The sequence below is a fragment of the Sander lucioperca genome, chromosome 12 (genome assembly GCF_008315115.2).
Source record: "Sander lucioperca isolate FBNREF2018 chromosome 12, SLUC_FBN_1.2, whole genome shotgun sequence".
In the NCBI taxonomy this organism is placed as follows: Eukaryota; Metazoa; Chordata; class Actinopteri; order Perciformes; family Percidae; genus Sander; species Sander lucioperca.
Window position 1 is genome coordinate 29,078,899 of NC_050184.1, and position 22,249 is coordinate 29,101,147.

Here is a 22,249-nt window from a genome sequence, read left to right on the forward strand (position 1 = left end):
AAATTCAAGGTTCCACTAGAGAAAGAAAGACGGATAGCTTGGCAGCACATTGTCTATTTTGTCTTGTGATTGATATTGATAAGGGCATAGTAGTTCACTTCACACTAATAAATCCATGATAAAGATAACACATTATTCTACTGTATGTGTTAATGAAAGGCCAACTGATACTGACTACATTTCCAGTGTATATTACATGTAGCTCTACAAAATTACACAAATGACTCTAGTTTTAGCTTAGTTTTAAAAAATTAAGTGCAGTTAGGTTTGTATTCATTTATAATTCTGGACATCAAACCAACTTTTTTGTTCAGTCCCTAAGGACTGTGTGGCCTACAATTAGATGATGACGGCAGCTACACAGTATGGTGTCAACACAAGCCTGCGGATGTTATACCACTGAAGCATGAACACAACCTTAAGCGATCAACCCTTCCCCCCAACACACATATACACACCCACATGTCCAATGCTACATGCATACATCATGTTACATACATGATTAGTTTTGAAAACTTGCCACTTTGTATTGTTTTGTTTGGAAAAAAGGGGACTTCTTGTTGGATTACCACGTTGTCCTACTTGAGCAGCCCAGGATTGGCTTGCACCAAATATTCATAAATCCTTCACAAAGTTTGTTTAAGGTCCTTCCTAAGGTCTTATTATAACTAACCTATTTAGGAAATTGTGTTGCACCAAGAAGTGTCTTAGCTAAAGACTTAAATAATGCATAGTATTCTTTAGTATACAGTGAGAGGGAAATCCGATTAAGCTAACGTTATTTGGGCATAAGGTTAGTCGTTTGAAATATTGTGTTTTTTTCTTAAATGTCATTTAAAGTCTTCCCAGTTTATATCATTATTAAACAGCATCTTGATCAAGTGTCAGGTATGTGTTGACCATATTCTACCTTTTATTCGTCAATCTAAACTGGTTAATGTAACGTTAGCCTAACAGCAAGCTAACGTTAGTTCTGTTGGTATCTCACCCTAAGTAACAGTGTGATATACTATATTGTGTTGCACCCTTAGAACTTTAGACTAGAAATACCTTAGTTAAAGACGTAATGTGTAGTAAATAGCATCGCGAGATATACCTCTAAAAAGTATAATTTTTAGGACAAAATATAAAACTATATCAAAATAAACTGCCAAGTTGTGTGTTTGACTTTGCTTTATTCTTCAGTGTACAATGAGAAGGAAATCCTGCAACATTATTTGGGCATATTGTTTAGTCGTTTGAAGTATATTGTGTTTTTTGGGAAATGTAATTTAAGTCTTCCGAGTTTATATAATTATTAAACAGTATTTTGATCAAGTGTCAGGAAGTGTCGATACCTACCGCTAGTATTCGTCAATCTAAACTGGTTAATGTAACATTAGTTTTATCAGTTAGCAAGAAATAAGAAACAGTTGTTACTTGATAACAATTGTGTTACACCTTTAGAACTTGAGAAATGCCTTAGCTAAAGATGTAATGTGTATTACCTAGAATCACAAGTTATACCTCCAAAAAATATTTTTAGGAGGGCAAATTATATATAAAACTACATTTTATATCTAACTTATATTAACTGCCAATCTGTGTGTATGACTTTATTCGTTAAAGACATGGAGAATTGGTGATTTAGAGTGAAAAAATGTATGGTTTATAGTGAGAGGGAAATCTGATGCTTACGTTATTTGTTATAGTCATTTAGGATAGTTTGTGTGTTGCAACCCATAATTTAGTAATGTTACACTCCACATATTAAATACTTGAGTGAAGACAAGGCTAATTTGAACCATAGACTTTAAAAAATATGATTTGATCAAAGACTACCAACAAAGATATCAAAACTTTCCTTTTATCTCCACTGCTATTGCTGTTTTTCCTTTTCTCTTGCTTTTTCTTGTAACCAGCCATCCTTCCTGACCTCCATTACTGTATTTGTTTAGTCTTTCCCTTGACTGATATTGGCTATTATCAGGATCTCAGTGGCTGTGTCCTGCCGTCACTCTGCCCACTAATGATACAACATGGATGAAGTAGCTGAATGTTTGCCATTCCTGAACTATCACACACAGGATATGGCAGGGACTCATGACCTCCTTATCCATTACTGTTGTACAATAGAAGACAAGGAAATTGTGAGAATATACTCTGCATCACTAGTCTCAGATAAATTCCGTCTCTTGTCTGCTACAACATTGATTTTCTGCAGCTGGAAATGGACTAGTGGTTTGATCGTCTTTTGGATAAACACGACTGCCAGCCTGTCTGTAAGGAATCTTTTTCTACAGTTTCTGCCTTTTCTCTCTCACACAGATACATATGCTCATTTATCAAAAATGGGCCTATGTACATTAATTGTAAAAATCAGTTTAATCTTTGACAAAGGTGTATTAAAGTGCTCATATTATGCTTTTTGGCTTTTCCCCTTTCCTTTATTGTGTTATATATCTTGTTTGTGCATGTTATAGGTTTACAAAGTGACTTACCATCTCCAACAGAAAACACTGTTCACAAACTGCTCCAAACAGCTCTATTGTAGTCCAGCCTTTACTTCCGTGACGAATGTGCGTCACTTTGTAACACACGTTATAATGCTCGCCTAGCTGCTTGCGTGGCACGCCCTCATACTCTGCTTCTGACTGGCTGGTAGTCCTCACCTAGGTACTGCGCATGTGCGACTCCCAACAAAGATGGAACAGAAATTAAATTCTGGTACAACCTCTTAATACAATTATGAACTTGAAAATGAGCATAATATGAGCACTTTAAGCCTGTCATCCATGGCATGTTTCTCCAAGGCATGATTATACTGTACGACCATAGTGTGCACTGCCTTTGACAAAGACTGCACCTTTTTGGATTATGCTTTTCAGCTTTTTGTGCTGGTTCTGCTGCAGACTGTGTTTAAAGGGATAGTTCAACTTTTTTTTTTTTTTAAATATACAACTCCCATTGCTGTATTGTTATTATACAGCTACAGCCAACAACCATTTAGCTTAGCTTAGCTAAGCTCTCCCTGTTTCCAGTCTTTATGCTAAGCTAGGCTAAATGGCTGCTGGCTGTAGCTTTACTTACCGTTACATTTGTATTGATCTTCTTATCCAACTCTTGGTAACAAACCGATTAGGTGTAGTTCCCAAAATGTTAAACTATTCCCTTAAAGTTGTTCTTTGGCATATTACATACAATACCATGGCTATCCAGTTATAGGAATAGCTTAACAATTTGGGAAATACACTTATTTGCTTTCTTGTTAAGAGTGAGATTGGAAGATTGATACCGATTTTGCTATGATTTTGTAATTAGATGTTATATGATTGTGTTGTTGTTTGTATATACTTTATAAAAAAAAAATATTTTAACTTGAGTGTGTATATAAAAAAAATTTATTACAGAAAAACAATAGGAGGCTGCACTGCTGATTTTGTTGATAAAATTACCTCCATGTCCAGGAGAATTTCTAAAAATCTGTCGATGCTTGAAAATAGATTTGTACAGGCCAACAAAGACACATGTATGACACTGACACATTTGATGTAAACTAATGAACAGGTCAGCAGCAAGTGATCTATGCAGTCTTGACATTTGTCCCTTCCTTCCTAGATAGATATGTGCCTGCAGCCGAGACAGTGAGACCGTTCAGGATCAGGATCAGGAACCAGAGGGAGGATGATTTAGGGAAGAGTGCTGCCATCTATAACCCTCTCAGGGAGTCAGAGAAAATGGTTGCAGTGTAGCGTGGCTCATTACCACATAAGCACATCATCTATCAGACATGGCAGCTCAGGCACATAAAAAAACACACATGATGCAAGCTCATACACATTCGCACAATCAACCTATCAGACATCTCCAGCACCACAGCGGCAGAAAAGAAAGCAAAGATATGCTGCTTGGTTACTGATGAGCTATCTGCAGACTGACATATAGGTTACATTCCCTTATATGCCCGAGCACACCGAACACCCCCCCCCTCCCCCACACCCAAGGCACTATAACAGTGAGCTTTGCCTCAGCTGCTCTGACAGTGTCATAACTCCTGTCTCTGGATGGAAAATGGGGTTGTATGTCAAAGGCTCAGCTGGGTGAGGAGTGACATTTTCCAGTGTCCCATTAGGGCATTGGCCTCTCTGTGGTTCTGTCCAGCAGACGTGGCCACTATGATGTCTTCCCACATATTGTTTTTGTAAAAATGTTCCCGCTGTGTGCATAATCAATGTACTGTAAAGCAATTGTTTGACATTTTGGGAAATACTGTACATGTTTTTGCTTTCTTGCAGAGAGTAAGATGAGAAGATTAATACCACTCTCTCGTTTACGGTTTATATAAGGCTACGGCCAGCAGCTGGTTAGCTTAGCAAAAGATTGTAAACGAGTGGCACAGCTAGCATGGCTCTGTCGGAAGGTAAACTACCAGCACCTCTAAAGCTCACAAACAAACACATTATGGGGCGGTTTCCCAGACAGAGTTTAAAATAAATGAGGACTAGGCTAATTCTACTTAAATTAATACGGACTTAAAAAATGGCTTTCCGAGACATTGCTTTATTTGAGATTAAGTAGTACCCGACTAGGGAGTTGCAGACTAAGGTTAATAAAGACTAACTAGCTACACTCTGTGAAGCCCGATTAGAGTAATGTTGTGCACTTGGTGCAGACCTGAGGCTGCTTCAAAAACCAGGGCTGGACCCTTAAGAAACATTAACATTGTGTGGAACTGGAGTAAATCACCCAACCAAACAATGGACAAAGGTAAAAGACAACATTCAAAGAATTTCAGTGACTTTGAAAGGACCCTTGTGTCAAACCACCCAAAGGAGCAAATTTTGTCAAACCACCCAATTATTGAGAACAAACAGCATGATTCAGCAACAGAAAACAAGAAAAAGAATGCTTGGACTTCAATTTGCAATGAATTTAACTTGAATGAAAAAGTAAGCAACAGGACACTTCAACAACTTCAGGTAAGCTACTGTATTATTGTTGGTCTACTTTTACATGTCAGTCACTTTGAAATGTTGCTTCATTTTGATCCAAGTATATTACAAACAGCATCATACAGAATTTTAATTTTTTATATTGTCTCATCTTTCTAAGATCCTGTGGAAAAACATAAAAATAAACTTAAAGAAGACAAATGCTGTTGCACGTAGGGAGCGTTTCAAGACTGGTGATGGACCCCCAGAAAGACCGGAGACCGATGACCTAGGAGACTTGTTGACTTCGATCATTGATAGCCAGCAGCCCCTGGAAGGTATCCCTGATGATGATCATTTGGACAGTTCAGATGGGGCCCCGTTCCAATCCTCATTTGGTAGGCCACATTAATTCAATATGTGCCATCCATAAACTGCAGGGAATATGTATTGTTGTCAGTCATTTCTTGCAGTCCTTTAACCAGAAATATTTCATGAACTGAACTTTTGAATACATATTGTTCACTAATGCTGTAATATAATACTTTTCAGATGATCACCAGAGCTTGGAGGTCCTGAGACAGGATGAAAGTCAGCCCACTACAGCTGCAGCAGCCTGGAGGGAAGATGGTGTCACTAATTCTGGCCAAATGAGAAGGACCAAGAGGCTGACCATGCACGAGAAACTGGCCATGGAATTCCATGAGCACAAATTAAAATATTTAAAGTGCCCATATTATGAAAAAATCACTTTTTCTGGGATTTGGGGTGTTATGTTGTGTCTCTGGTGCTTCCACACACATACAAACTCTGAAAAAAATCCATCCATGCTGTTTAGAGTGAGATACAGTTTCTGAATGTGTCCTGTCTTCAGTCTCTGGGTGAGCTGTTCAAAATCGGCACGGCTTGTGACGTCACAAGCCGAAACAAGCAGGCTAACCGCAACCATTAGCTCGTAGCTTTAGCGTTAACGCTAATGCTAACGCTAGCATGCTACCTCATCCTCAATAGCAAAGCACTGCTACAACACACACAAGTTCACCATAATCTACGAAAGAACTACTTACATGTGCGCCCTCATTTAGAAGTCTCCCAGCTAATCCTGCCTTGTAACTGACCAAAGTTGTAGAAACAGCCTTTCTTTTACTGTCTATGGAGCTAGCTAGCTGACATGATCTACATCTGAGCTACTGCGCATGTGCAGTGCAATCAAAGATAGTACAGAAGAAGAAGAAAAGAGGTCTCACTCTGTAGCTAAAACAGAGACCAGCTGAAAAGAGGATCTGCAGCAGTGAGAGAGAGCAGTGCAGTACAACAAAAATATGGTGTTTTTTGAAAATTAAACCATGTAAACCTATTCTGGTACAACCTTAAAATACAATTATGAACCTGAAAATGAGCATAATATGGTTGCTTTAAAAGATGAACATGAAATGAAGATGAAAATACTTCATGTTGAGTTAGCCATGAAGGCGGAAGAGAGAAACATGAAGCAGCAGCAGTACCAATGTTCTACTGAAACCAGCACCAGTTCAGGGTCCCAATATCTCAATTTGTGAAATAAAACTTTTGTTCATCATCAATCTGTGGCAATTGTTGTCTTCAATCATCTGAGGTAACTTCATTGTGAGAAGTGCCGCAAAGCAAAAGCATCTCTGCACGCCAGTCCATACCTGTCATTGTCTGGCTCAACCATGGGAAGATCTGGTTCATCCCTATGTTCCATTTGAGGATCTGGGCAGCCATGCTGTTAGAGGTAATTGTGAAACACTGCTGTTGCAATTATGACAATACAGCATCTTCTTGGTTCAAAGCGCAATGTGTTTCTGAGACACTGGAAACGACTCTTCCATACACCAAACATGCGCTCCACTGTACCTCTGGTACAGATATGAGCTTGGTTGTACCGCTGCTGCTTAGGTGTGACTGCATGAAGGTAAGGGGTGAACAAGAAGTTGGTCTGTGCATACCCACTGTCACCAAGTATGATTCCACTATGTTGACCACCTTCAAACTGAGCGTACAGACAGGAGTTCTGGAAAATTCTTGAGTCATGAGTTGCACCTTTCCAACGTGCAGCAATGTTGGAGAACTGCATAGTGGGAGTGCACACACTTTGTACATTTATTGAAAACCAGTTTTTACGATGTCTGTACTCCTCAGAATCTGCAGTAGAGGGACACTTTATTGGAATATGACATCCATCAATACAGCCAATGACTCCAGGGAAGTTTCCATATTCAAAGAACTCTACCTTGTAGTTGGCTTGGCCAGCAGCATCAGGAAACTTGATGTAGTCGTCCTTCAGTTCACATATAGCTTTGCACACTTTGTGAACTATTTTGCACACAGTTGGTTTACTTACGCCACACAAATCGCCTGTTTCACGATGGAAGGTTCCACGTGCCAAAAACCTTAAGGTGATCAGTACTTGTAGCGAAGGAGGGATAGGCATTCCCCTAAAAGAATCAGATGAAAGCCTTGTCTCAAGCAGACTAATTATGTCTGCTGCAGTTGCTTTGTACATGCGAAAACGGTCACGAAAGTTGATTTCATCAAAATCATTCAGTGGGTTGCTCCTGTCCATAACCACCATTCTGTCTAGTCTAAATGGAGCTCTTTCATCATCATTAAAATAGTCCAGGTAATCCATTTTCCTCTATTGCTAAGGTCAATCTGGAGGCCAACATCAATTAATCTGAAGTTAAACCTGCCTCTGGCCAGGTTTAGTTTAAGCCTTTACTTAAATCTAGACTAGTTCTAATCAGACTTCTGGAAATCAGACTTTGTAATTCAGGACTAGGGAAAGTCTGAGACTATTTTAAACCATGTCTGAGAAATTCAATTTCAGTTAGTCCAGCTTAAATCTCCAATTTAGTCTATGATTAGTCTTAATCAGTGTCTGGGAAACCGCCCCCAAGTCTTGTATTTTAATCCCATTCGAAAAGCAAAGTGTAAAAGACAAGTTGTGGTACAGGGGATTATGTGCCTGACTATTTCTTCGGTCATGAGCTAGTGTGTTGATTAGTGAGCTTACAGATAGGATTTTTTTTCCTTTGGACAGAGCAGGCTAGCTGCTTTATTCTTAGCCAAGTTAACTAGCTGCTGACAGATATAAGATTGAGCTGCTCATCTAACTCTAAGTAAGAAAATAAATAAGCATATTTCCAAAAAATGTAGAACTATTCCTTTAAACATCCTATTTAGCTTTTCAAATTGCAAGTGTCTGAATTGCTCTGTCATATCTCTCAAGGCCAGACTATAGCAGCCAGAACGGGCACCAAAATAACAAAAGTCAAAGCTGAATTTCTCTGATCGTACCAGATTTATTGAAGTAAAGTTTCTTTCAATCAATCTGTCCCTCTCTGTCTGATTGCTCAGTCCAAAGCTGTTGTAATATGACAGGTTCAGGCAGCAGGGCAGCTCTCAGCCTGTGTATGTCTGTGCTTTGGGCGACTCAATGAGGCACACAGACATCACCAGACAGCAGACACCACAGCCTTTCTATAGCCCTGAACCCTGAGGACTGACTCATTAATATTAACCATGTTAAGCTGTATTAACATTTGCATACAGTGCATAATGCCATGAAAACCAAATCAAATATTCAATAGATATGATGCTTCATCTGTGATTAAAAAATAAATGCTGTAATGCTGTAAACGCTGTAAATACATTCAACCAAGTTCCTTTGTCTTGTTTGTGTGTTAGTACTACAATTGTGCCTGTTCGTGTGTTTTTCTCTGGGTACTGTATTTGAGGCTAAGGGCATCCATGCGTGACGATGTACGTGTGAATTGGTGTATGAATGTGTGTCAGTGTGTGCTGTGTATACTAAGCAGTTTATCTCATCCGCTCTGCATATTTTCTCGTTCCCCAAGTGCAGCGAGGTGAGCCAGGTTCAACACACACACCGGCGCTCAGCTCAGGTCTGCTGGAATGATAAGACCCCTTGTTTCCCTGCTAGAGGTAAATGGGCTCCCCTGGTATAACTATCTTACCCCCCTCCCCTCATCTGGCATATTATGACACCCCCAGAAACCCCTATTTACCCATACTGCTCACCTTCACCAGATCTAACCCCCCTCTTTGTGCCCACGTGCCCCGTGTGGCACACCCTGCGGGCATGTCAAGAGTCAGTGCTCTTCCAGCGGTTTAATTAGACAATCACGTCTGGCATCGGGGAATATGGGGGGAAGGGAGCAAAGGCTGGGGCACATGAGGTGCTTGGGATGGGGGTTGACTGTAGTTAGGAGTTGGAGGGAGAGATTTACAGTCAGACATGCGATGTGCACATCTGGATAACAGCTATTCACGCTCATATCTTTGCCATCCAATCATGAGACCCCAGCAAGTCTGTCTGGCTTAAAAACTACAAATATCCACGTTATAAACCCAACGCAGTCCAGCTTCCTGACCTGAAGAATCATTAACTGGCCGTGAAACAAACAAAACATGTAGAGCCATGGTAAAGAAATGCATTCAAAAAGGGGGTAAAATTTGATTATTTTTGCCTGTTTACAGAAATTATCTGTTATTTCTCCCCTTATAAGACATTTTCCTTTGCTTTTAATCCTAAATGTTCTCCACACGCACATTAATGACACATCCATTTGAAGATAAATAACAAAGTGGTCATAAATCTTCAATTAATTGTGCCTGCATGGGTTTATCTCATGTCCTGTCTCTCCTCATCTTCCTGCTTTTTGTCACTGTACCTCTGCTTAAATTAGAAACAGCAAAAATAAAGCAAAAGGAAAATGAGTAGTAAATAACACCAAGAAGACCAAAGAGCTTATTGTGGACTTCAGGAAGTCTAAAGCTGGCACACACACCCCCATCCTCATCAATGGGACTGAGGTGGAGCGTGTCACCAGCTTCAAGTTTCTGCCAACTTCTGAAAACTGCCCAACGCATCACTGGTTCGAGGATCAAGACCATCCAGGGAAAGCGATGCTTGCGTAAGGCGTGCAGCATCATCAAAGACTGTTCTCACCCCAACCACAGACTATTCACCCCACTCCCGTCCAGGAGGCGTCTCAGGTCTTCTCAGCTTCTTTCCTGCAGCTGTCACCCTACTGAACTCTTGCTCTGCATCCCGGTGACAATTTAACCTACTTAGCCCCCCCTCCCCCCACCGGACAATTTGCATTACCCTACCCCACCCATACTGTTCTCTTTATTTCTATTTATTTATTTACAGATGTACATACTGTAATTACACCTATACATAGCCATATTCTACTGCTCTTCATACTATTCATCCTGCACATACACTTATTCTTACTACTCTTATAATGTTACCACACTGCACATAGCTGTACATACTGTACATATCTGCCTATATGGTTCATTCGGTATATCCATATTTATTCTGTTTTTCTTATTATATATTTTGTTAATACACTGCATATATCTATATATTATTCTTACTACTAGTGTAATGTCACTGCTACTACATTGCACATATCTGTACATGTTGTTCATACATTGTTCATATTACATAACCATATTTATTCTGCTCTTGTAACACTGCAATATATTTCTTGTCCTGCCTATGCACCACCTGTCTATACTTGCATATTGCATTGCACTTTTATGCTTTTTTTTGCACTTCTGGTTGGACGCAAACTGCATTTCGCTGTCTTTGTACTTGTACACTGCACAATGACAATAAAGTTGAATCTAATCTAAAAAAATAAGAGTAATGCTAATAAGCATATTTTTGAGATTCAACTGGTGTACTAAATCTTCAGTCTATGCATAACTAGCTAGGGGTAAGTGTTGTTGATGTATAACACAACCTCCTAATGGCAAACATATAGTCATGGCAACAGTGAAGCACAAAATGTTTGTGTGTGAGTGACTTATGTCAGCACTTGGCAGAGACACAAAATGTCATGGGCACTGAGTAGAAATAACACCATCTTGATATTTCCGGTGCATTTACCTAAAACTGCTGGCAAAATTATATAAATCAACACTTTCATGATTCATTCTTTAGTTGTGATGAAGGAATAATAATAAATCTATAAGAATATGGTAATTAATTCACTTTTTATGCTATATTAATGAACAATGTGTCTGTATTTTGTTTACATGATAACTGTTACCTCTGTACAAATGTTATACATTACTTGTTCTGTATGAGAGAGTTAGCACCATATATGACATTCATGCACACAGTACAGCACCTAAGTGAAGAGTCAAAGAGCAAAGAGCATTATCAGCACAATGTAATTGCACTCACTTAACATCTGTTCAAGATGAGGCTTTCAATTCCAATATAATGCTGGATATAATATTAATGCATCATATTTTAATTGTGATATTTTGTCAGTAAAATCTGAATCTGCAATGTAACAGTAACAATTTTTGTCAGGTAAATGTAGTAGTACAATGTTTTCCTCAGAAGTAGAAGTAAGAAAGTATTTGTATACAGTTGGGTTGGTGCTTTGGGGGCCTTCTGTAAGTTATTTCGGGGTACAATGGTTTTGGAGAAAGCTGCAAGCAATATCAGAGGCCAAGCAATCAGCCCGTTCTAACATTTTGAACGAGCACTGTACTGATGATACATTATGAAAACATAAAAAACATGACTAATCATCAACAAAGAGTCATGATGGCTCCTTTCATCTACATCTGATTCTGCTTCTCGTTACAATGTTTAACCCACCAGTTATCTGCACTGAGTTCTCCCATCTACTCATCTATTGACTAATTACCTGCCTGCACACCTGCTCCTTGTTACCAAATTAATGCGAGTATATATTGAGCCCCTAATCCTTGCAGTTTGCCTACAGTTCTGTTCTGCCTGCCTTTGCTTATAGGATGTTTTCCCAGAAGACATTTTCACAGTGTCACAGTAGGAAAAGCAGCAGATGTAAATAATAAAAAGAGATAATGGCTGAATTCCATTTAGCAACTTCTGTTTCAGGGTCCTGGGATTATGCATGCTGGCTCACTGTCACACTGTCAGGGCTTACTGGGACACTTGAATAGAGCGAAGGCATTGTTAATGTTATTAGTAACACCTGTGCTTTATCTACAATGACAGTTTATCAGTTTACAGTTTATCCAGTGAAATGAAGAAAAATATTAAGGATTCACAGAATTAACCCTTCATGGCTGAGATTTTGGCATGCAATATTAATAAAAGCACAGGTATAATAAATAACATTAATCATGGCTGCATGACATTTAGGTGTTCAAGTTTCAGGACCATGGTATTATGCATGCTGGTTCACTGACATGGCTTACTTGGACACCTAAATGGAACAGAGCCATTGTTAATGTCATTAGTTACAACAGTGCTGAGAGTAACCCTGAAACCTTAAAGAAGAGAATAGCCCTTTGCATAGTATGCATAGTAGTTACTGTATGAGGCATAGGGGATTCATATTCATTATCGCTTTGTGTGGTGTCTGTGAAGCACTTTGTGTTACATTTTATATAAGTGCTATACAAATAAAGTCTGATTGATTTAATGATTTATTGATTGATTGATATTCATTTCTTGTGCAGCTTTCATCCTCAGACTTTTAACCAAAAATGTTATAAGGGAAAACAAAGAAATGCTAATGGACACAGTGCACTATAAAAAAATACAAATCTGACTTTTACTGTCTTACCAGTCTATTGTTTTCTTCCCCTCTATCTTTCTACTTTGTGTTTTTCTTCTTCTTTTTTTTATACCATCAACTTTGATCTGTTTTTACTGAAACAGTTTCACCTTCAGAAGGGCTCCATGAATCTCTCTTGATCTCCCCATGGATGAAAAGGCCAGTCCTGAATATGAATCAGCATTGGGCCAATCCAGACTATAGTCAGGCATCTTTTATTATATATATCTTTTATCTGTCTTCAGGAACATGTTCACACCTACACACCAAAGGACGGTTTAGATTAGAGAAAAAAACGGTCTGGTCTCTGCAATAAGATCTGCTGCAGAGGATAGTGATTTTAAATCATACTGAATAGACAGAGCTATTTCATCATGGCTGCACTATAGTCAATGGTCAACAATGGACTGATGGGCCTTTTAATCCTTTTCTTATGATGCTGATATTATGCATTTCACAATTTTCATTTTTTAAAAGTTTCAGTCTATGTAGAGCTTCAACATAAGTGCTATTAATTCTTCTCTTCTTATTGTTGTTATATGACAGATAGATAGATAGATAGATAGATAGATAGTTGGGTAGATAGATACGCTACTACAGGAGAAAGGGGAGTGGGGATTTTAATTGACTAAGCTTGAGCAATGCAGTTACTTCAGACGGAAACAGTCAAAGGTAAAGAAAAAATCATCCTTTAACGTAAAGCACAACGTTAAGTTCTCCATACTTTAAACTGTAAATCCTAACAAGCAGTGTAAAAAAAGTTATAAATTAAAAATTAAAAAAAGTGTAAATTGACGGTTATTCTGTTTCATTTGTAAAAATCTAGACCTATCATGTACTATCAAATTCTTCTAGATTTAATGTAACAAAAATCAGCGTTGTGCTAACTTGTAACACGGTTGCCACCTTGTGCCTAAAATGGCATACGGTTTTTTTTCTTTTTCTTTCTGGTCAGGCGCTTAGGTGTTCATGTGCCAAACAATCGGGGCCCTGACAACATCAACTTTGCTGGGAAATGTCAGCCATGGAAAATGTAGTATAAACAGTCGTTTGCTGCACTCTGTACGGAACTTTCAGTACTACGACTCCCACAAACCCTTGCTGGCGTTCGCTCGTGTCGAGCGATATGGCGTCTTCTTGAAGCGTAGCTAGCTTCATAAATCGCAACTAAGTGTTTTGTGGACAAATTGTTAAGGTAAGTTTTAAATGTCGTGCACTTCACATTTCCCCTGTTGTGTTTATAAAGTGTAAACGTTTGACTTGAGTTAGGTTTCAGTGTTGCATGTTTGGGCAGTTTATTGAAGATAGTTTGCCTTTTTTCTAACGTTAAGTTGTTAGCTAACGTCAGAAGCTAACTAGCTTGTTCGCACTATCTGCATTCATTTTGCAGAGTAAACGTAACGTCAACGTTACTTAATTTTATCTCATTGTTAGCGGAGGACTTATATTTACCGTCAGATACTCGCAGGATAATTACATTATCAGTAATGCAAAATAAAAGCGGACAAGCCAACAACCTTATGGATAAGAGCTGAAATGAATGTGTCTTAAACCGTGGATTCATTCAATATTTCTCATTTATTTTGTATTTGAAAAACTGTGTTGTTTATTGTCTGCAAACAGCACTAGACTAAATTCAACTTCAAATTGGAACTTTAATTTCAGTTTTATTGTCCCCAAGGTGAACTTTGTTTTGCAGTGAAGTAACAGAAAAACTAAATGCATATTTTGTATTATAAAATTATGTAAAACATGCTAAAACTCATTCAGCAATTCATGTCAAAGAATGATGTAGTTGGCACGTGGTTAGTGACCATGCCTGTAACGTTTTGTGTTGCATATTTAGATTTTTATGATTGGCTCTCAATTATCCACCTGGTTACTTTGAGGTGTTTACTTCGTAGTGTCTTATCTGTAAAAGGTTTACTCAAAGATGCTGTATTACCTTGTGAGGAAAAACTGTTAAAGCAAATTTAAATGCAATGTCTACCTTACAATGTAATACCAGTGTAACTGTAGGCTGTTCATTAATTCATGTCCTTTCAAAAGTAGTAGTAGTACATTTCCTTATCAAAAACCTACCCAAGTGAATATCCAATAACTGATTTTAACAGTAACAACATGCTATTTCTGTTTACAGATGGCAGCCGACTCCACAGACAAGAAGGATGCTGAATCCTCAGGGACTAAAGACAGAGAGAGGAAACGCAGCCGTTCACGAGAACGTAAACTCTCGCCTACACGCAAGCGCAATCGTTCTCGTGAACGAAATCGCTCTAAGTCTGCAGAAAGGTAACTAAAATGCAAGAGCACAGCCCTGTCTTTAACAATATATTAGAGTTCTAATTGTTATCATTTCTGCATAATTACACACATAGCATTTGTCTTATTTTTGTTGTTTTGTTGTTGCATAAATAAGCTTCAGTTTGTCTGTTGTTGAAATTAAAAAGAAATTAAACATTGTATATGATTTGTATTATAATGACAGAGACCGACGCATGAAAGACAAGGATAGAGACAAGGAGCGTGACAGAGATAAGGACAGAGAGAGGGGCCGTAAGGACAGAGAAGGCCATCGACGTGATAAAGATCGCAGTAAGAGATCCAGGTATGTGAATGCTAAAATACACAGCTTTGTGAGATGGAGAAAGATCACATGTGAACGTTGATTCACATTCTTCCGGCAAAAGCAAAAAGATGTTTTGCCTACAACTCTAAAGATTCTCAAACAACTGTATGATCATTCACATTTATGCTGCGTTCATGTTATATCAGAGTTATTGTAATTACCAGTTTCCAACTTGTAAACAACATTCATGCCAATGATCAAGTTGTAATTAGAACTGGTAAACTGACAGTTCTCGTATATTCGACTTGGCACTTGGTAATGCAGAAGTGCCAAACATACTACGTGGATGCCTTACGTCATTCAAATGGCAAACCTTTTGTATTTATGTTATTTATTTGTATTTAGGTGAGTGTCAGTTAATATAAGATGTTTCTTTTTGCGACTCCTTTTGGGTCATTGGATGTGTATGAGTAGGCTAGGTTACAATGAACATTTTGTTTGTTGAAGTTAGTAAAATAAGCAATAAAAGTGATTGTTATTTTGAAAGAGGTTGATTACATCTGTTAAAAATTAACTTTCCATTGTAGAAGTCTCTCACCCAAGTCGAAGGATGCCAAATCAAAGAGAGAGAGGGATATAAAAACAGAAGAGGAAGAAGATGAAAAAAAGAAAAAAGAAAAGGTACAAATCTGGTTTGGCTGAATCTTTCATAGCGTTACATCGTTTCTTAGGTTGTTATTTTGCGTGTTTGACCTGTGTTGCTTCTGTCCAGGTCCAACCTTTATCTTTGGAAGAGCTTCTCGCCAAGAAGAAGGCAGAAGAGGAAGCGGAGGCAAAGGTGAGAAGTTTCCTGAGGTTCACATTTGTCCTTTTCTTTTTAAACCCAAGAGGATTTTTTTCCTTACTTCTTTTTTTCTTCTTTTTAGCCCAAGTTCCTCTCTAAGGCAGAGCGAGAAGCAGAGGCTCTAAAACGGAGGGAGCAACAGACGGAGGAAAGGAGGAGATTATTGGAAGATGAGAGGAAGAAGAGAAGGATGTTCCAGGACATGGGGAGAAAAATGATGGGTGTGTATCAGCCTCTGGTTCATTCAGTACTGCATGCTGTTTATAAAAGCATAATGATTGTAACTGAGACTGTGTGTCTACAGAGGACCCCCAGGAAAGAGAGAGACGAGAGCGAAGAGAGCGAATGGAGAGAGAAAACAACGGGAATGAAGACGATGATGGAAGACAAAAGCTCAGAGAGGAGAAAGATAAAAGCAAAGAACTCCACGCCATCAAGGTTAGTCTCATGAGAAATTGTGTAGAGCACATGAAATGATGGCTGTGACCGGCAATGTTAAATGTTGCATAAAGTCTGAAGCCCCATTTTGACCGCCAAATCACTTAAATCCTGTCCGGAGCAATGTCCTTGCAAAATACACATCAAGTCACTGCTGTTCTCGGTAGCAGCAGGAACCAAATATCAAATTAGTGTTGTGGCTCTTTTCATCCTTGAATAGAACCGTAACAAAGATTTATGTTAACGGACACCTCTGCCTGAAAAGCCATCACTTATACAGATGAAGCCAACAATGTAACGTATTCTCTGTCCTAACTGACTTAACTGAATTAAGGGTCTAAGGACAGAGGGTGTCATGCTGTACAGATTGTAAAGCCCCATGAGGCAGATTTTTGATTAATGATGTTGGGCCATATAAAAAATGTGACTTGACTGTTATTTGTTGTTAACCTGTTAACTTTTGGTATTCAAGCATCGCAAACTCAAAAATGTTGACCTTCTAAAACATGATCAAACTGCATTAAAATTCAACCTTTGAATGACGTAATGAACTAAATTAAATATCTGATCTTGACAGGAGCGTTACCTGGGTGGGCTCAAGAAACGCCGGAGAACTCGTCACCTGAACGACAGGAAATTTGTGTTTGAGTGGGACGCTTCTGAAGACACCTCAGTTGATTACAACCCAATGTGAGTAAACATGAACACCTTGTATCACTCTTGAATTGAAGCAGGTCTTTTGTTTTGCCAGGATGTGTACCAGTCTGAACAACATGTTCCCAATCTGTCTCCCAGTTACAAAGAAAAGCACCACGTGCAGCTGTACGGACGAGGCTTCATCGCTGGCATCGACTTGAAGCAGCAGAAAAGAGACCAGTCACATTTCTATGGTGACCTAATGGAGAGAAGGCGCACGCTGGAAGAGAAGGAGCAGGAAGAGTGAGTAAAATAGAGATGATCAAGTCTGTTTGTGGTTTAAAAGAGGATACTGGTGGTTTTTAAAAAAACAACTAAATAACCTAATAAAAAAAACTGACTAGAAAATCAGTCTAATAGCAACTAGTATACACAATTTGTACTGACTCAACAACTTAATGGCAGTATCTTTCTTCTCTCCTCCTCTCAGGACAAGACTGAAGAAGATGCGTAAGAAGGAAGCGAAGCAGCGCTGGGACGACAGACATTGGTCTCAGAAGAAGCTGGACGAGATGACGGACAGAGACTGGCGAATCTTTAGAGAGGACTACAGCATCACCACCAAGGGAGGAAAGATCCCGAACCCCATCAGGAACTGGAAGGAGTATTCGATGCCCGATCACATCCTGGAGGTCATCGAAAAGTGTGGTTACAAGGTCGGTGCACTGCGACTCCACGTTGAAGTTTTCATAAGAGGAATATGTGTTTTTGTAACTTTCACAAGCCAATAACGCTATTATTTTAGTTTCAGTTGTGCACAGAGTTAGGTAAAAAGCTCATGATTGTAATAGTTACAGTTCATTTGATTTATTTTACCTTTTCTGTTTTCTTCTAATTGATCTACAAACTGATATATCCTCACTTGTTTTCACTGATTCATTTCATTTGTATCACTGATAATGACTTTTCCTTTTTAAATTCCAGGATCCGACACCTATTCAGAGGCAAGCCATTCCTATTGGTTTACAGAACCGTGACATCATTGGTGTGGCCGAAACAGGTAGCGGTAAAACAGCTGCTTTCCTGATTCCACTGCTTGTCTGGATCACCACCCTGCCAAAGATTGACAGGTAACAGCCCATGCTCCAATAATCTCAAGTAAACCAACTAACAATGTCCCGCTGCATTTTTCCGTTGGCATTTTTTTACTGACGTAACTGTCTATGACGTTGCTCTGCTCTCTTGGCTGTACATGCAGGATTGAAGACTCAGACCAGGGTCCTTATGCTGTGATCCTGGCTCCGACTCGTGAGTTGGCGCAGCAGATTGAAGAGGAGACCATAAAGTTTGGTAAACCGCTTGGCATCCGCACAGTGGCTGTGATTGGAGGAATCTCCAGAGAGGACCAGGGCTTCCGTCTCAGAATGGGCTGTGAGGTGAAACATTTAGCATTTACACCTGTGTGGAAAAGCCACTGAAACAGTAACTAGATAATCTAAGCGTCTAAAGTTAATACCCAACAAGCACAAAAGTCTGTTCTGTAGCACTGTGTATAATCAGTCTTAAAAATTTTTTTAACAAAATGTTGAATAAATAAGTAATTCTTCATTGTATTTTCTAACACAAAGCCTTTAAATATCAGTTCAATCAATCAATCAATCAATCAATCAATCCAGCGCAACATTTACTCTTTGAGGATTTAAAAATGTCTCCGTTGTCTGTCACAGATAAACGTCCATAAATCTGCCTAGAAATCATAGAAAAAAGACGTTCAGATCTTGCCTGATAATCATCACGTTTTGGAAGTTATCCAGTGATACAAGAACTGCTAATTGATAATTCCATATACCTTTTTAATGGTACACATTTGCCAAAATGTACACAAATAAAGGCCTAAAAATGGAGGCGAAAATGTGGTGGAATGAATTTTGGTTGGTGTGATTCTTAGCAGCTTTTTATTTGGCTTACCAGACCTTTTAACAAAAACAATTTCAGACAATGTAAACAGACTGTTTTCTAATATCTAAGAATGTCTAATGTCATAAGGTAACAATGCTACATATATTCACCAACTGTGTTTCCCTTCTCTAACAGATTGTGATCGCCACCCCCGGCCGTCTGATCGATGTGCTGGAGAACCGGTACCTGGTTCTGGGCCGCTGCACCTACGTGGTCCTCGATGAGGCCGATCGTATGATTGACATGGGCTTCGAGCCCGACGTCCAGAAGATTCTGGAGTACATCCCAGTGACCAATCAGAAACCAGACACTGACGAAGCAGAGGACCCTGAGAAAATGATGCTGAACTTTGAATCTGGAAAACATAAATACAGACAAGTATGTTTATCGCTCAAACATGAATTATAAACAAGACTGTTGTGTAGGTGCCAGCTGCTCTCACTGTTATTTGTGTTTTCAAGCTCTATTTTGTAATTTTTTTTGCACCTTTCAGACGGTCATGTTCACAGCCACTATGCCTGCAGCTGTAGAGAGACTGGCCAGGAGCTACTTGAGACGTCCTGCTGTGGTGTACATTGGCTCTGCTGGCAAACCTCACGAGAGAGTCGAACAGAAGGTGTTGCTAATGTCAGAGGGAGAGAAGAGGTGAGACGGACACAAACATATAAATGCAACTGTAAAAATCAAATGTCTCGTTTATTTATGTCAGGGTGTCTTACTGAGTGGTTTTGGATTGTGTGTGGTGCAGGAAGAAGCTGCTGGAGGTGTTGTCGCGTGGCTTCGAGCCTCCCATCATCATCTTCGTCAACCAGAAGAAGGGTTGTGACGTGCTGGCGAAGTCTCTGGAGAAGATGGGGGTAGGTCACTGGACTGGACCAGTGGGTCCAAAATGTCTTTTTATCACCTGAAAACGTTAGGTTACGTTTTTCTTCGTAACATTTAATGTTCGTGTCCACTAAATAAGCAACAATCAAATCAGTTTGATGGTGACGATTGGTACAAACATGGTCACATTTTCTAATGTTGTTATATTGTCTGATACTTGGGTTTATAACTAAATACCTGCAAAACTAGTGACATTCCCATGAGCCTCAGCTGTGCTTTTGTGTTTAGTGCTAATTCATGTTGCTAAACCTGCTAAACAACATCGTGTTAGCATTCAAAATATAACCTCAGTTGTCTTTTCTTCACTCAGTACAATGCTTGCACGCTGCACGGTGGCAAAGGCCAGGAGCAGAGAGAGTTTGCGCTCTCCAACCTCAAGGCAGGAGCCAAAGATATCCTGGTGGCCACCGACGTTGCTGGTCGAGGTATCGATATCCACGACGTCTCCATGGTCCTTAACTATGACATGGCTAAGAACATTGAAGGTAAGAAGCCTCATTCTCACTATTTGTCTTTTCCTTCTTGTCTGTATTTTTGTTGTTCCTTCAACATCGTAATTTGATATTTATTTGGTGAAACGTAAGAATTCGTAAAACATAAAATCCATATAAATACATAAATAAAAAAGCATTTACTAAGCCATGTTGGTGTCTTCCTCCTCCTGCAGATTACATCCATCGTATAGGTCGTACGGGTCGTGCCGGTAAGAGTGGTATGGCCTTGACTTTCCTTACCAAAGAGGACTCTGCAGTTTTCTACGACCTGAAGCAGGCCATCCTGGAAAGCCCGGTCTCCACCTGCCCTCCAGAGCTGACCAACCACCCGGAAGCTCAGCACAAACCTGGAACCATCCTGACCAAGAAGAGACGCGAGGAGACCATCTTTGCCTGATTTATCCCGGATGTTTCCGTACGAACTGGACTTTATACGCCGAACACACACTCATCAGTGTCTCGTGTTTCATCATGTTGTATCTGCACAGAATGTCTCTGTTTTACCTTCAGGATTTGGTCTCAAGGTATTTTTTATGCCCGTTTCTTTTGGTTCTTTTTCTCTTTTGCTGTTGGTCTGTTTTTGTCTTTTTCAGCCAGGCAGTTGTCTTTCACTGGTGCAAAAATCATCACCACACCACACACACACACCACATCGATGTGCATGAATTTGAATATTTCTACTCATTCAAAGATGTGTAAATGTAAAGTCAGCGTTCGTTGTTTTGTTTTTCTTCTGTAACCAAGATGTGATAATGTAACTGATCTTGCTATTCAGTTATCAAATGTAAGAAACGCCAACCAGGATGTGAGTGTAGATGAGTAGTAAGTGCTATCCTTGATTACTTCTCTGTTAACCATAATTTGAGTTTCCTGACTGTTTAAGAGACCAATGCCAGAAGTCCCAGCCATTTTCTTCTAATGCATTCTGCATTTCATCGTTTTAAATAGAAACATTTGTACGTAGTGAATACAGCAAATTTGAGTGACGTCTGGCTCATAACTGTCTAAAAACGTGTGAGAAAGACTTCTATCTTTGGCAAGAAGTAGTTTCGATAGTTTGATAGTGCTCAGTGGGTGGATCTTGGGATGCAGAATAAAGGGTTGAAATGTTCAAACATGTACAAAAGAGCAAACTTAAAGCACTCAAACAAAGAGGTGCAGGAGTCATGTTGAGTTTTGATTAAAAACAACTTTGTTTACATGACTTGTTCATTAAACAATTTTTGAGAATGGTTTTGTTATTGTCTATTAAATGTGTGTGTGTGTGTGTGTGTGTGTGTGTGTATATACTCATTCAGAAATATGAACCCAAATTAACAAACCAAAAGAAACGATGTCAGAAACCCTCTAAAAGGCAATAATTCAGAAAAAAGGGTAACATGGTATTCATGTACAATTCGAATTAATTACAAACAAGCCATGTAACCAATAAAGACTTTTAATCAAAACGCCACGTTACTCCTGCTCCTCTACATGAGTGCCTGAAGTTTGCTCTTATGTTTAAAAGTGTTTACCTCTGTGGTATCTGTGAATAACAGTCAGATTATCTCTGAATTTCATAGACAAAAGCTGCCAACCAACATCTTTGTTTAAAGGCCCTGAAAACAGAACACTATATGTTCGGCCAAAATGTTTCTCACTAAATTTGACAACCTCATTTGGAAAATTGTGATGTCAAGTATTACTGTGCAGCAGTCGAGAGTTTAGCAGCAGTTTGAATCCAGCTGTGATGACAGTGTGTGGCCAGTTTTATACAGTCTATGGTACTTACACATAAGAAGTCAGAGGATCATCAAACGTATTCTGATTAATCTTAAAAAGGAACATTGTACACTACCGGTCAAAAGTTTGGGGTAAATTTCCATTCCACTCCATTACAGACAGAATACCAG

The 22,249-nt window shown here is 39.2% G+C and overlaps 1 protein-coding gene across 1 annotated transcript; it reads left to right on the forward strand.

The window, feature by feature from the left end:
- The first annotated feature begins 13,500 nt into the window (after positions 1-13,500).
- ddx23 (DEAD (Asp-Glu-Ala-Asp) box polypeptide 23) lies at positions 13,501-21,589 on the forward strand. The gene is made up of 17 exons (XM_031316769.2): positions 13,501-13,727; positions 14,673-14,824; positions 15,021-15,140; positions 15,689-15,782; positions 15,874-15,939; positions 16,028-16,166; positions 16,250-16,383; positions 16,961-17,073; positions 17,179-17,322; positions 17,510-17,735; positions 18,004-18,149; positions 18,278-18,455; positions 19,114-19,356; positions 19,472-19,623; positions 19,727-19,835; positions 20,174-20,348; positions 20,531-21,589. Exons 2-17 carry the CDS (start codon positions 14,673-14,675, stop codon positions 20,752-20,754), a joined length of 2,415 nt encoding a protein of 804 aa, XP_031172629.1. The 5' UTR covers positions 13,501-13,727; the 3' UTR covers positions 20,755-21,589.
- Positions 21,590-22,249: the final 660 nt, after the last annotated feature.

Bases quoted from the DNA above. Each gene is read 5' to 3' on its own strand.
- ddx23 (XM_031316769.2), top strand. From the start codon at position 14,673: ATGGCAGCCGACTCCACAGACAAGAAGGATGCTGAATCCTCAGGGACT. The intron at 18,456-19,113 runs GTGAAACATTTA...CTTCTCTAACAG, and splicing joins GTCTCAGAATGGGCTGTGAG to ATTGTGATCGCCACCCCCGG. The intron at 19,357-19,471 runs GTATGTTTATCG...TGCACCTTTCAG, and splicing joins GAAAACATAAATACAGACAA to ACGGTCATGTTCACAGCCAC.